Here is a 13,217-nt window from a genome sequence, read left to right as displayed (position 1 = left end):
CCTCTCTGTACAGGACATGTAAAAAGCAGCATTTTCCAAAAAGTAAAATACTAATTCCTTACAGGCTTTGTGAAGTTAATGGGAGCCATATGCTTGCAACAGTTGAGGGTATCCTGAAAACAGACTCCTCTATCCATAAGAAGCCTCTTACCAAAATTGTCACAGGCACACTGGAGGTTATACAGATACCTTGGCCTGTCAGTGCCTTGTCCTCTTCGGGCCCAGGGCTGGTTTTCCTTCCTACAGAGAATAGTGCCTGGGGACCTGAAATGCAGGGAAACACCTCTTACACTTTTTCTCTTTGCAGAGAGTTTCAGATCACTGCAGTTTTGTACTTGTTCAGTGGGAGCTTGATCAAAAGTTTATTAAAATGAAGAGATCACTTCTATGAGCTTCATGGGCTTGGGAATCAGGCTGTTGATCTTCCTGAGGAATTTCTCAGAAGGGAAGCTGTAAAGAAGTATTTGAATGATGTCATCAAACATGTTTGGCACACAGAAAGGGCCAGGGAGTTCTAAGAGGAAGCTGCAGCTTTATAGAAAAAAATGAAGGGCAAGGCAAGGATACATTTAGAAGAATGCTTGAACTGATTGGTCAAGAAAGAAGTTGGAAGGAAATACCTGTGCATAGAGATAACAGGTCTGAGATGAGAAATAAATACTCAAAATGAATGCAAGAGCAAGAGGAAATAATGGGTGAGGTTCAAATGAAAAATGGCATGGGTAGAATGGAAGGTGATAAGACTTTGAATATCAGTAGTAGAAAAGATTATACGACACACAATGAAGGAAAAGCAAAGTGGGGAAGAACAGCTGCATCCCAGAAAAAGAACCAGACTAAGAAGAGAAAGCAAGTTGTGGCTACAAGACCACATTGGACACTAAAGCGTGTCTTGCTTATGTCTTTGTGTATAATTGTGTGTAAAGGAGCATAAAGTATTTGGTAGTTAAAGGACTACTTTTATTCTGAGATGAATGAATGAGTTTGCTGCCTGTGTGTATTCCCTCCAGTAAAAAGTTCATCCTCTGTGTGTGTTGTGGTTTGACTCTGGCCAAATGCCCACAGAAGTTATTTGCTCTCTTGCTCTCAGCTGGGCAGAGAAAAGGGGAAAAAAAAAAAAAAAGAAATTAATGAAGAGCTAATGAGTTGAGATGAGGACTGGGAGAAAACATTCCAAGGGCAAAACAGGTTCAAATTTAAAGGTATAAAATAAATTTATTATTGACAGAGTCAGAGGAGGATAATGAGAAATAAAATAAGCCTTTAAAACACCTTTTTCACCTGCAGCCCCTCCCTCCTTTTCACTGCCAGCGCAGGGAGACAGGGTGTGGGGGTTTTGGTCAGTTCATCCCTTGAGATCTTCTGTTTGCTCAGGGAGAGGAGTCTTTGCTCGGCTGTGCTGTGGGGTCCCTCCCAAGGCCAGACAGTCATCCCAAAACTGCTGTGGCATGGGTCATCATCCACAGGGTGCAGCTCTCTGAGGAGAGGCTGCTCCAGTTTGGAATCAAGGGCCCTCTCTCTCTATTCGGGTCTCCCACTGCATCCCAGCTCTCTCTGGCATCCACCCGCTCCACTGTGAGCACTTTTCCCACGGGCTGTGAGTGGATCCCTGCATCCCCTGTGGATTTCATGCATTCTAAGGGTTTGTTTCACCTTGGGCCTCCCCAGGGCTTGCAGAGGAATCTCAGCTCCGACGCTTGGAGCACCTCCTGCCCTCTCCTTCCCACCGGCCTTGGTGCTGCCACGTTCTTTTCCCTTGCTCCCTCCTCTCCTCTGACTAGAACAGAAACTGCTGCTCGTGGGTGCCATTGCCAACAAGTCCCACTAATTCAAAGACTCTTGCAGGATCCCACAGTGCTAAAAGGTTGATTTAATCAAGGTTCCTCATCAGATGATTGCTCGCCATGTTTCCGCAGCCGGCCGGGCGGCCCTGCCAGTGCTGCTCGGGCAGTGGCGGCTGCAGCGGTGCTGGAATTATTTAACACCTCTCCTTAAGTGGGACACCGGGAAGGAAAAGCCAGCCCTGCCCTTCTGCCCGTGGCATGGCTAACCAGGGGCCGCCAGGCTGGCACAGCTCGCTGTGGCACCTTGCCATCCCTGGAAAAAACCGCGTGTGCGCCATTTGATTTTCTTCTTAAGTGTGTCATCACAGAGGCTATAGCAGCTTCTCTAACTGGGCCAGCAGCGTGTCCATCCTCAGAGCCAGCAAAGATTGGCTCTGTCAGACGTGGTGGAAGCTTCCAGCAGCTTCTCACAGAATCTGCCCCCTCCCCACTGCTAAAAATCTAGGTGGTACCAGATCATATGTGAGGTGCCAAGCTTGCTGCGAGAGCTTTGTCAATGAAGAGAGCCATGGGCTTGTGCTGTGAGTGGTGTTTCAATGCAGTAATTCAGTGTGGTGTGTTTTCTGAAGTCACCTGGCAAATGGTGCTTCTCAAGATGTTTGCACAAGCTTCTTGTCATTTTACCTATTTATTACAAATTCTTTAAACTAGATATGTAAAATTAACGTTATTGGGCTGTGTGCCTTCTCAGTTGAGCTAGAGTTTGATAAGCTCATTTGTTGTCAAGTCAATTTGCTTTCATTTGACAACACTAACAAGAACTAAACTACAAATACATCATCAGAATTTCATGTTCTATTTAAATACTTTTGTTTTGCTGGTATGTCATTCCTTGACCACTCATAATTAGAGCTTGTTAATAGACTTCTAAATGCTCTTATAACAAAATCAAATTTTTCTAGTCAAAACTAAGAGGGAGAGGTCCAAAACAGTGCATAATTTAGAGGCTGGAGTAGTTGAAAGAAGATTTAGAGAGGTCTGAACCTCCCTCTTGTGTAGTGACACAGTAGTACCCTGATAAGCTTTGTAATGATACCCAGTGAGGCCACTAAAAAGGACATTCTTCATTTAAGGGTAAGCCTTAAAACAGTGATTTTATAGGCTTTGGAATTATTAGTTAAGGCTAATGGTTAACCAGCAAGGATGTGCTGGTGGACTCTGAGTGTTGAGATTCAAAGGCATTTGTGCTTTTTTAAAAGGGGTGGCAGGGGCAAAGAATAAATTGTGGAAGGGAGATTTCTAACATATTTTAAAAAGGTGTTAACATTGGGTTTCCCTGAAACAACAAAAAAAGACAAACATGCAGTTCTATTCATCTGTAGCAGTTTTAGCTTATCAGTGCTCAGAATACAATGGCTCAGTCCTGCTCAAACACAGGTTTTAGCAGTTTGAGTCTTGTACTTGTGTAAGATATGCGTTCTTGTGAATTCTGGATTTCACACTTTACTTTTTAAGAGCTTAAATTGATAAGAGTCAGAAGGTATAATTATTTTACCCTGTTAAGCTCTACTTTGGTAAATTTGACATGTGAAGACGGGAGCCTAAGGAAGGAGGCATAGGAATTGTACTGAAGGTCTGAGCCACCAGAAGGAAAGATCAGAGATCCTAAAACTGGGAGCAGTTTTTAAGCCCCAAATTATGAGCACCACAGTCTGTTTTGGACAGAGCTGTATTTCAAGGCTGCATATATCCCAGTATGGAACTCTGATATTTTGCAAGGGTTAAGCAGAAGCTTTGGGAGTTGCTGTCTTGACATACACTGTTTTCATAAAATCCTAGAAACTTACTAACATTCTGGCAAATTTGGTTGCATTTGCAAAATATCTGGAAAATATTTTTAGGAGAGACTGACTCACATGTGTAGTTAAGATTTAAAACAAGTATTTTTTCTGGATTTTGATGTTAAAATGTACTGTGGTCATGGTCTCTCTTGGTCTTAACAATCAAATTTGAGACAAGAAATACTGTCATTGATATCAAGGTAGCTAATTTGTATTCATACAGAACCTATGCTATTAAAGTTCATTTAAATTCAATGTTAGTCACTCTTAAGTTTCTTCCAACAGCAACAAAAAACTTGTTTTCTTAATTCTAGGGATGTAATCCTCTTGCTGAGACTGGACGAAGCAAACTGCAAAATCAAAGAGCTGTTCTAAACCAACAGATTTTAAGAGCAGTGAGAATGAGAGCTGGTGCTGAAAATCTTTTAAGGTATGTGTCATGCTTACTTATTTTTCTTGCCCAAGCAACAGCTGTTTAATTTTCTTTTAATTTTGTAGAAGTCTCTTAGCTATTGTATTTTCTCCTTTTTTTTTTTTTCCCAAACATGCTGCATCTCTTACTGTAGAATGATTTGTGAAGCTCTCTGAATTTTTTTAAGCTGTAGATCTACAGTCATTACTTGCTGTCAAGTGCACTTTCAGTACTGCTATGTTGTAGTAAATGAGCTGAATCTTAGACTTTCTTAGGTTGATCTCTTTTTTCAGCTTTATTGCCAATGATAATGGCAGGTGAACCTTGCTGAATATTGAAATGAGTCCCTTTTACTCCTCAAATCAGATAAAGGTATTGCCACTATGCTGTTGGCTTTTCCAAGATCCTTTAGTTCTGTGCTGCACAGTAGAAAGGACCATCCACTGCCTTCTGTACTCCATGTAGTAATGAGATAGGAGTAGCAGGGTAGCAAACATGTAATTTGAGCTGGGTTACCACCAGTTGCCACCAAATTCTCCTACAGTTTGAGATAACCTCATCTATTACATTTTCTTTTAGGGTATGTTTTCCTATGTGGCTGTTCCCATAGGAATAGCCTTATGTTGACCCTGTCTTAAGGCTGTTACATCCTGTGATTAACTGTTTGGCAAACAGCCTGTAGATTTCCAATCTTACACAGAAGAACTGAAAATTATCCCAATTCTTATCTGCAGTAGTTTTCTGTAGTGTCAGTTTCTCTGCAACTGGAGCAACAATGGGTCTTCAAAAACTGAACCTAGTAAATTTACTTAAAGAAGTGAAAATGCTTGGATAAATTAAATTTTCTTAAACTTGTCATTAATCATTAGGTTGCCTATTGTCTGTTACCTGCTTTTTTATCTCCAGTCTTGCAAAAGATGTGACAAGTTGAAAACTTAGGTAATTTTAGCCTCTGTGACTGACTTAAGTTTGTTTTGTTTTCCTTTAATTGACTTAAGGAGTGAGATTAGAATTTTACTTCTTTTTGTATGGTTAGCAAAATTGTTATACCTTCTTTTGAAACAGAATGCTTCATTCAGTTAATGTTTCTGCTTGTTGATTCAGGGGTGTTTTGGAAGGGCTAAAGAGATGAGTAATATCTAATGTGAGAACTGGTAATGCTTAACCCAGATATCCTAAAGTTCAGTTTCTGATGCTAGTATTAACTGCTGAAATACTGAAGTTGCTATTTACAGGAGTGGGAACTAAATCTATTTAAGAGTAGAGGAACAGACTTATTTTTAAGATTTTAGAACTCTAAAATGAATTTACACCTGTTGAACTACTAAAACTTGCTAGTTCTTTGAAAGAAGCAATTTTAAAAGTAACCTGACCACTAGACAGTTCAAATGACTGGTTTTATCTGCAACCTCCCAAAGAAAAATGTAAACAAGCTTTGTGTTTGCAGATTCTATTTGAATTTCATCAAGCTCTAAAAGAAACAAACCAATTGCTGTCCACAAGAAACCTCCTGGAGTAGGATTTAAGAAAAAACTGGAAATGCAGGTTTCTTTACTTTTGATTGAAAGCAAGCACTAGGCTTGAAGCACAGCAAAGATTTTTGTTCTTAGAATTTCTAAAAGTTGCACTCACCTTTTTATTGTCTTTTGCTCTGGAAGTTGAGTTAAAATTAAATTCCATGTAGAGTTATGTGAATCTTGACAATATCACATTACCCCCACTGGTTGTTAATAAAAGGGATGTCTACAGTGTAAAAAACATGAAATGGTAATCAAATTAAAGTGACATGGGTGTTCATAGCAATAGAGCAAATAGAGAAGTCAATCTGGATGGAACTTTAGGGTTTCAGGTAGAATCCCTCCTGTGGAGGATGGTAAGCTAGACCAAACATGGAGCCTTAATATATCATAATTAAAGTTCTTGTAGCATCAAAACTTGCCCATTTATCTGTGTAGTGCTGCCTTTATCAAGGAAGATCCACCTCACCATTTCTTTGTATCCAGTTTGGCTTATGAAGACAACAGATGTTAACATTGCTTAATTTAAACAATCCAAGGTATTCAATAAAGTACAGCTTAGAAAAGTCATGGATATCTCAATTATAATATGAAAAACTCAGAATTTTAGTCTTGGAATAATTAGTTCTTCATCAAGGTGCTCCATAAAACTGGAGAACTGCTCCAAGTGGAGCCTAGATTTATGAGATGGTTGTTTATAAATATTTATGAAGGTGAATTTTGACTTAAAGGTAAATGTAAAATGCTGCAAATTTAAGTTTGTTATTGTCTTAAGATTCAGACTCTAATATCTTAACCATGGATACCTTTTATCTTAAACTCATACATGTGGATTTATGGATACAGATGATTTAAGTATCTTGAAAAGTGTAATATTGTAATAAAATTGTCAGTATGGAGAATCAGGTTAGAAATTTGTGATATAAATATTGTGTTATATATATTGTGATATAAATACACAAATAAGTAATCACACAGAAATGCTCAGGGGGGTTAAATACTAACATCCATTGTGCTTGCAGTTCAAAGTGTTGCCATTTAAATACATAAATGGCAAAGGAAACAAGCAAACAAAATTGTATTTACATCCAACAAAATCAAATTGTAGAGAAAACTGTCATGTATTTAAAAGATCTGATTGAAAGTTACTTCTTTCTGTAATAACTTTTGGGATAATTTTCTTTTATCCTCAAGATCAGAAGTCTCAAGAGCTCTTTATTCAATTTATAAGGTGGGGAAGTCTTTGTTGTTGAAGAATGTCTCCTGACTCCTCCAACTTCCATGCACCTATCTTCTTTGATTGGAAAAAAAAACCCACATAATCTGAAAATAGGATAGTTATTTAGTTTAAGATGCTTTAATTTTGTTGATTAATGCATTTGAAAGTAAGCTTGACCCTTAATCATACACAGAAAATTGTGCACATAGGAAATCTGTGGCTGCATGCTGTTATCAGGAAACTATCCCAGGCACTCTCTTGACAGAAAAACCTAATAAATTCTGAAACATGAGGTCTTGTATCATCTCTTGAGGAGATAAAAAGAAATCTTAAAAATGCTAAGAATGCTTGCATTGAAGGTTGAAGGGGGTCAACCAAGCTTGGAGAAAACCTTTTCCTCAGCAATAAAAAACTGTTATGTCTTTGCAGAGCAACCACCAACAACAAAGTACGAGAGCAGGTACTACTGGAACTGAGTTTCGTAAACTCAGACCTGCAGATCTTAAAGGAAGAATTGGAAGGACTTAATATCTCAGTAGAAGTTTATCAAAATGCAGAGTAAGTATAAAGCTAAGTTATTCAATTATTAACAGATCTTCTGTTTACCCTTGAAAACAAAATTGTTTCTAGGTGAGTGTGAATGTTGGACACTAATCATGTGAAAGAACAGAGAGAGTTTGATAGGAAGAGAACATATTTGATGGTAGATTTGTTGACTAAGCATTAGCCTGCATATTTGTCCTTCTCTTGGGAAATGCCACTAATCCTTGGATATGAAGTTCCTTTGAAGAGTATTGTGAGAATTGAAAGCTCTTGGGGCTATGCTGCAAACAGCTGGCACTTGCCACAGTTTCCAGTACTGGGGTGGCTAATGGGCTCAGTGCACTCTGCAGTGAACAAACTTAGCCATACAGTAATATCTTCTCAAATGTGGTGCATGCAACAGTCCCCTCTTTAGATGGAGAGCAGAAACACAATGCTGGTTTGATGTTTGGAGCAGACTAGGTAATCTTGAATGTGTGCCCTTCAGTGACACAGAAAAACACAAATTCTTTGGCTAAAATAGAGGAATTTTTAGTAGATGAATTTGGATTTTTTCCAAGACATTTTTCTCCACTTTGAAGTGCACATTAATTTTTAAATTGCAATGGATTCCTCAAAGATAAAACTTCAAAACTAAGGAGTATTCATTGCCTGCATACTGAAATTATTTCTGTATCAGTTATATGTCTTGTTGCACCTGAAACTAAATATTTACAATTTGATTAGCAGCAGCTCAAGGTACAAACTGAAATGCTTCATGTGATGGGGGTACAATTTTGGGTCCCTCTTAGCACTGTTGTCAGTTAGGTGTTAAACTTCCAGGTGGGTTACAAGGAATTCTTAATGTAAAAGGATGAAGCACATTTCCAGAGGTAACTTCCAACTGAATGCTGACTTGATGCAGAATATCTATGTTGTAGTTTTCTCAAACAGTAACTTGTGCTAAACTTCTTACCCTCCACTCCCATGGCAAACTCTTTGATGCAGAAATATTTTGGGGTTTTTTGGTTGGTCTTTTTTTAAGATTTGAGTTTCTTTTTAAAGATTTTACTGGTCTTCATAGATGCATGTAGTCACAGAGAGCAGTTACAGCTGTGGAAACGAGAGCAGGGCTCCACAAGTACCAATTCTTGTTCTAGCTAAAGAATACTAAAAATATTTGGATTCTCACTGAAGGATGGGCAGTAGGTCAGACAGGATGGGCAGACAGAAGCCTTGAGGCTGGACAGCAGTATGCTTGTTATTCTCTCCTGATCCTGCTTTTCCAATCTATTTTGAATGGTGTTTTGCCTTTCTGATGCTTTTCATTCTAAGCTCTAAATGCTTTTTATGCTTCAGCAGCTAAAATAATTAATTTCCCTGTAACTGCTCTCCAGCCTTTAACAGCAAGTAGCTATTAATAGTTGTTCTTTGACTATTGTGCATACAGTTGTCACCATAAGGTCACACCCATGGTTTACTGTATTAGCCTGTATTGTGTTAAAACAATCTGAAGGGTTGGCCCTCCTGGTACTTGCACACATCTCAGCTGGATGGAGAAGTGTGATGCTATTTTTAGTTATTTTTAGTCAGTTCTGGAAATCCAGGATCACCTCCCTAACTTTCAATACTCTCATGATGTTGGCTCCATGGGTGTGGCACCTTATCTGTGGCAAAAAAAATTAATTTCCTTTGAATGACCAATGCTGACGTCTACAGGGACTGTGGATGGTACTAGAATGGATTAAATCAGTAAGTTAGGATTTCTTTTCCATGTATGTCACTTCTTTTTGAGGAAAAAGTCTTGATACAATCTGTAGTAAATGTGTTGAGGTTTCTTCTAAAAGGCTCATCAGAAATCAGATCATTTGCACCACTTGAAATGGTGTTTTAGCTCTGGATCCTGGAAGTTCTTTTCAAGATAGCAGAGCCACTTCCTGGATCATGAAGGACTCTTCCTCTGCTTAGGAAGCTGCCTTCCTCCTGCCACCCTCTCAAGATGGAATTTTCACCAGTAAGAAAGCTGGTTTTGCTGACAAGACCATAAATGAATGTGGGATTTTGTAGTTGGTAATGGAATGCTCTAAACAATGATTAGACAGTCAAAAAGTTGTTTTCAGGAAAAATGAAAATATTAGATGAACTTTATAATTGCTTGATATTGATCTGTTAAATCTACACAACAAACTATGTATCTGGAAGCAATTCTGATATTTTTTTTAAGTCAGTTCTCATCCTTATTGCTCTTTGTTATTCTAGAGGTTAACACCTAGCATTGTCTGGAAACTAAGTAGTTCTTGGACCTCCTGCTTCTGGACCTTTCACTGTGAAAGCTGATATACTTTGGCCCTGCTTCTCTTGTGTTACAGACATAGCTACTCCACACCAAACGATGGGTAGCATGTAAAATACTGATTATAACTACTGATACTTATCATGGCTCTTACTGTGGCAGATCTCCTAGCACCTGTGGAGCTAAATTGCAGTAAGGCACCTTTGAGAGTCTCCTTTTCTTTGCCTGAAGGAAAAATAGGCTTACATGAAAGAAAAAAACATGCGGGCAAGTAGCTTTCTTCACTCTCTTCTTGAGGAGTATGGGCCATTAGGCAGATTTTCTTGTGCAGCAGGAAGCTGTATACTTTTCTCTTTACCCCATCAGTGTATGAACTTCTGTCATCAAATAACACAAAAGTCACTATAACAGAAGCAGAAAAAAAAAATCTGAATCTTTTTGCTTTTTTTTTTCCATAGAGAGACTTTCAGTATTCCCTTGGTACCTCTTGGCCTAAAGGAAACCAAAGATGTAGACTTTACACTCCCCCTCAAGGTAAATTTTACATGCACATTTCAGAATAAATAGTTAAAAGAAATAACTTCCATTTCAGATTTGTTTACGGAAACAGAAGTAATTTAGGTACAAATTAATTTTTGTTTTGCCCTAAAATCAAGATCATGACATGTTAAAAATTAACTACCAATTATTTGGGTCATTGCTCCTACCTAATTAGGACAAGAAGTCCAAAAATGTTATAAGAAATTCCTCTTTGAAGACTAGAGTTAAACCAAAGAATAAAAATTCCTTCCATGGTTTTGTTTCTAATAAGAGTATTGATTACTGATATAAGGGTGAAAGGAGGTATTAATGAAGGTTTTACTCAGCATAATGTAGTGCTACACCAACTTACACTAACCAAGATAGCTCAGTAGGGAAGCAGTGTTGCAGCATTAACACTGCTTGTTTGTTGACTAATATACTTTGCTGGCTTCTTGAGCCATCTTCTGTATTTTCTGAACTTCTTTGTGTTGTGCAATATAAATCTTCGTTTCAGGGTAAACCATCTTGTATCACTGTAGCATTTGTCTCTGTTTTTACTTCTGTGGGTTAAATTCCATGGTCAGATCGTGGTACCACTTCATGTCATTGCAGCTTTGTTATTTTAAGTGGAATTGCCCTAGTATAGCTCACAAGAAGTTGGAAATCTCTTTCTGTTAAGTTTTTATGGTCACTTGATCCCCTTGTCATTTTAGATAACAGGGTTCCTTTGTCCCTGTCAAAACCACTAAGTGTTATTGTTTTAAAATCAATTGGAGCTAATGTAGGAGATGCTTGGTTCCTTTACATCACAGTGAAATTTGTCTAAGATATCAAATCATAATTCTACTGTCTTATTGTAGTCTCACTGCTATATGTTACTGTACTATTGACTAAAAGGGAGTAGACACTGTTCAGATCACAACTGAATCAATTTCATACTGTTTGTAACTGCAGAAAAAATAGGCTAATTTTAGATATTCCATTTTTTTACCTTTTTTTTAGGACTTTATTCTGGAACATTACAGTCAAGACAGTTCAGAGTATGAAGATGAAATAGCAGATCTCATGGATCTGAGACAAGTAAGTTCAAGTATGGAATGAAAATATGACATTTTTTACTTAGAGCTTACTATATTCTTATTAATTTCATTTCTGAGACATGAATGGTGCATGAATCTCCATTGTCCAAGAGCTTTACAGTCTGAGTAAAGAAAAAGCGAAGAAACAGATGAAGTTACACAAAATTATTGAGCTATTGGTGTAACTTTGTAAATCTCATTAATCCAAGACTTGTCTATTATTTTTTAATTTATATATATTTTTTTTTTTATTTTAAGTATTTTAAGTTTAGCAGGATTAATCTGGTAAAATATTGTAGTAGAATGGTGGGTATTTCTAACTATTGTTTGTTTCCTGCACTATGCTAAAAACATAAGCCTTCTCTGTAGCTTTCATAAAATACCTACAATCTTTTGTTTAATAAACTTTGAGACTTGCCAAACAGATTCTGTTTGCTTTTTTAAGGGTTATGTGCTGCTTGTGTGCAGCTGAAAAACTTTTGGCATGAATCCATATGTCTTTAAGCTTACTGTTCTCAGATTCCACACATTTCTATGATATGCAGAAGGCCAAAGGAAGCAGAGCTTTATCTTTGGGGTTTCAGTATTCATGCTGTAACTCAACAGAATGCACTTCATTTTACTCTTGTATTCAAGGCCTGCCGCACTCCTAGCCGAGATGAAGCTGGCATTGAGATGTTGATAAGCTATTTCCTGCAACTTGGTTATGTAGAAAACAGATTTTTCCCACCCACCAGGCACATTGGAGTTTTATTTACATGGTAAGTGTGTAGTTCATGTTTCTCTTTGGTACTTTTTTTTTTTCTCCCCAGAACATTGGTTAATCATGAACTGTTTTTTAATCTGAAGTATGTCAGTGTGTGCCTCCTCTTGAATCCCTGCAGTGTGTGTTGACAATTTTTTTTTATTATGTTTTTATTTTTTTTTTTAGTTAAGGGGAAACCTGAACACAATACACCCTTTACATGCTTAGTGTGAAACCATTGGCTAGATTATGATTTGGGCTACAGGTTAGCACAAGGCAGAAAGAGAGAAAATAATCTTCATTTTGGACAGCTACAGATGTTTCCAAATTCTGAACCTAGGTGTACAAAATGAGGACAAGCAATGGGGTCAGACCTTAATTCCACTCCTTCAATTTGTTAAGACCACTTGGGCCAGAAGAGAGAAAGGAGCGACTTAACTTTTTGTAAGAGAGTATTTACTACATCTGTGAGCAAAATTTGACTCTGAATTCAAAATTTTTATGATGAAAAAAGATGACTACCATGTAGCCAAGAGGAACTGGTGAATTTCTAGCCAGAACTACAAATAGAAACTTTAAACACCAGCAGTAGAGGATCTGACCATGCTAGTGGTAGACCTTTGGCAACATCTAAGAGAACATAGCAGCACATATGGATACTTCCCCAGTGTGCTCTTCACCTCTGATGTTTTATGAGCACTTCTGAGTTGTAAAACCTGCTGAAAACTGTCTCTAATTAAGCTGTTCCCTGGCTTGCTTTAATTATGTGGATTGTCCTTGCGGAACATAACAGTGTTTCTGTTCACCTTCATTTTCACTGTAGCAGAACAGTTAAGAATTCCACTCATTCAGAAAAACAATGAAAGTACTTGTTTTTTCAAAGGACTCTGCTAATCTTAACACTTCTAATGTTTGTTCCCCAAGGTATGATTCCTTCACTGGTGTCCCAGTGTGTCAGCAAAATCTGTTGCTTGAAAAAGCTAGTGTTTTATTCAACATTGGAGCTCTCTACACACAGATTGGAACAAGATGCAATCGTCAGACCCAGGCTGGACTTGAAAATGCTGTTGATGCTTTTCAGAAAGCTGCAGGTACACATCTTAAAATACTGGAAAGCTCTTCACATAAATGTCCCCAATCTCATTCTGATGTTGTACAGATTTCTGCGTTTCCTACTGGCCTGATGACACAAAAAATGAATAGGGACATTCAAGAGGCCTAGTGAAGAGCTCAGGTGAAGCTTTAATTCCAAACCTGGAACTGCTGTCTGAACATGCAGATAA

At 38.0% G+C, this 13,217-nt stretch overlaps 1 protein-coding gene across 1 annotated transcript in view; it reads left to right on the top strand.

The window, feature by feature from the left end:
• Window positions 1-13,217, top strand: part of RHPN2 (rhophilin Rho GTPase binding protein 2) — a 29,680-nt gene that overhangs the window by 6,413 nt on the left and 10,050 nt on the right. The window contains exons 2-7 of the mRNA XM_005530113.3: window positions 3,940-4,055; window positions 7,203-7,331; window positions 10,047-10,122; window positions 11,113-11,190; window positions 11,826-11,950; window positions 12,859-13,025. Of these exons, the coding sequence (XP_005530170.1) occupies window positions 3,940-4,055; window positions 7,203-7,331; window positions 10,047-10,122; window positions 11,113-11,190; window positions 11,826-11,950; window positions 12,859-13,025 (691 nt within the window). The remainder of the gene's footprint in view (window positions 1-3,939; window positions 4,056-7,202; window positions 7,332-10,046; window positions 10,123-11,112; window positions 11,191-11,825; window positions 11,951-12,858; window positions 13,026-13,217) is intronic.

The sequence above is a fragment of the Pseudopodoces humilis genome, chromosome 14 (assembly GCF_049639895.1).
Source record: "Pseudopodoces humilis isolate 2021_Gansu_Grassland_sample_001 chromosome 14, ASM4963989v1, whole genome shotgun sequence".
Lineage (NCBI taxonomy): Eukaryota > Metazoa > Chordata > Aves > Passeriformes > Paridae > Pseudopodoces > Pseudopodoces humilis.
The sequence above is the reverse complement of the archived record's forward strand: the minus strand, read 5'-3'. Positions and strand labels throughout refer to the sequence as shown.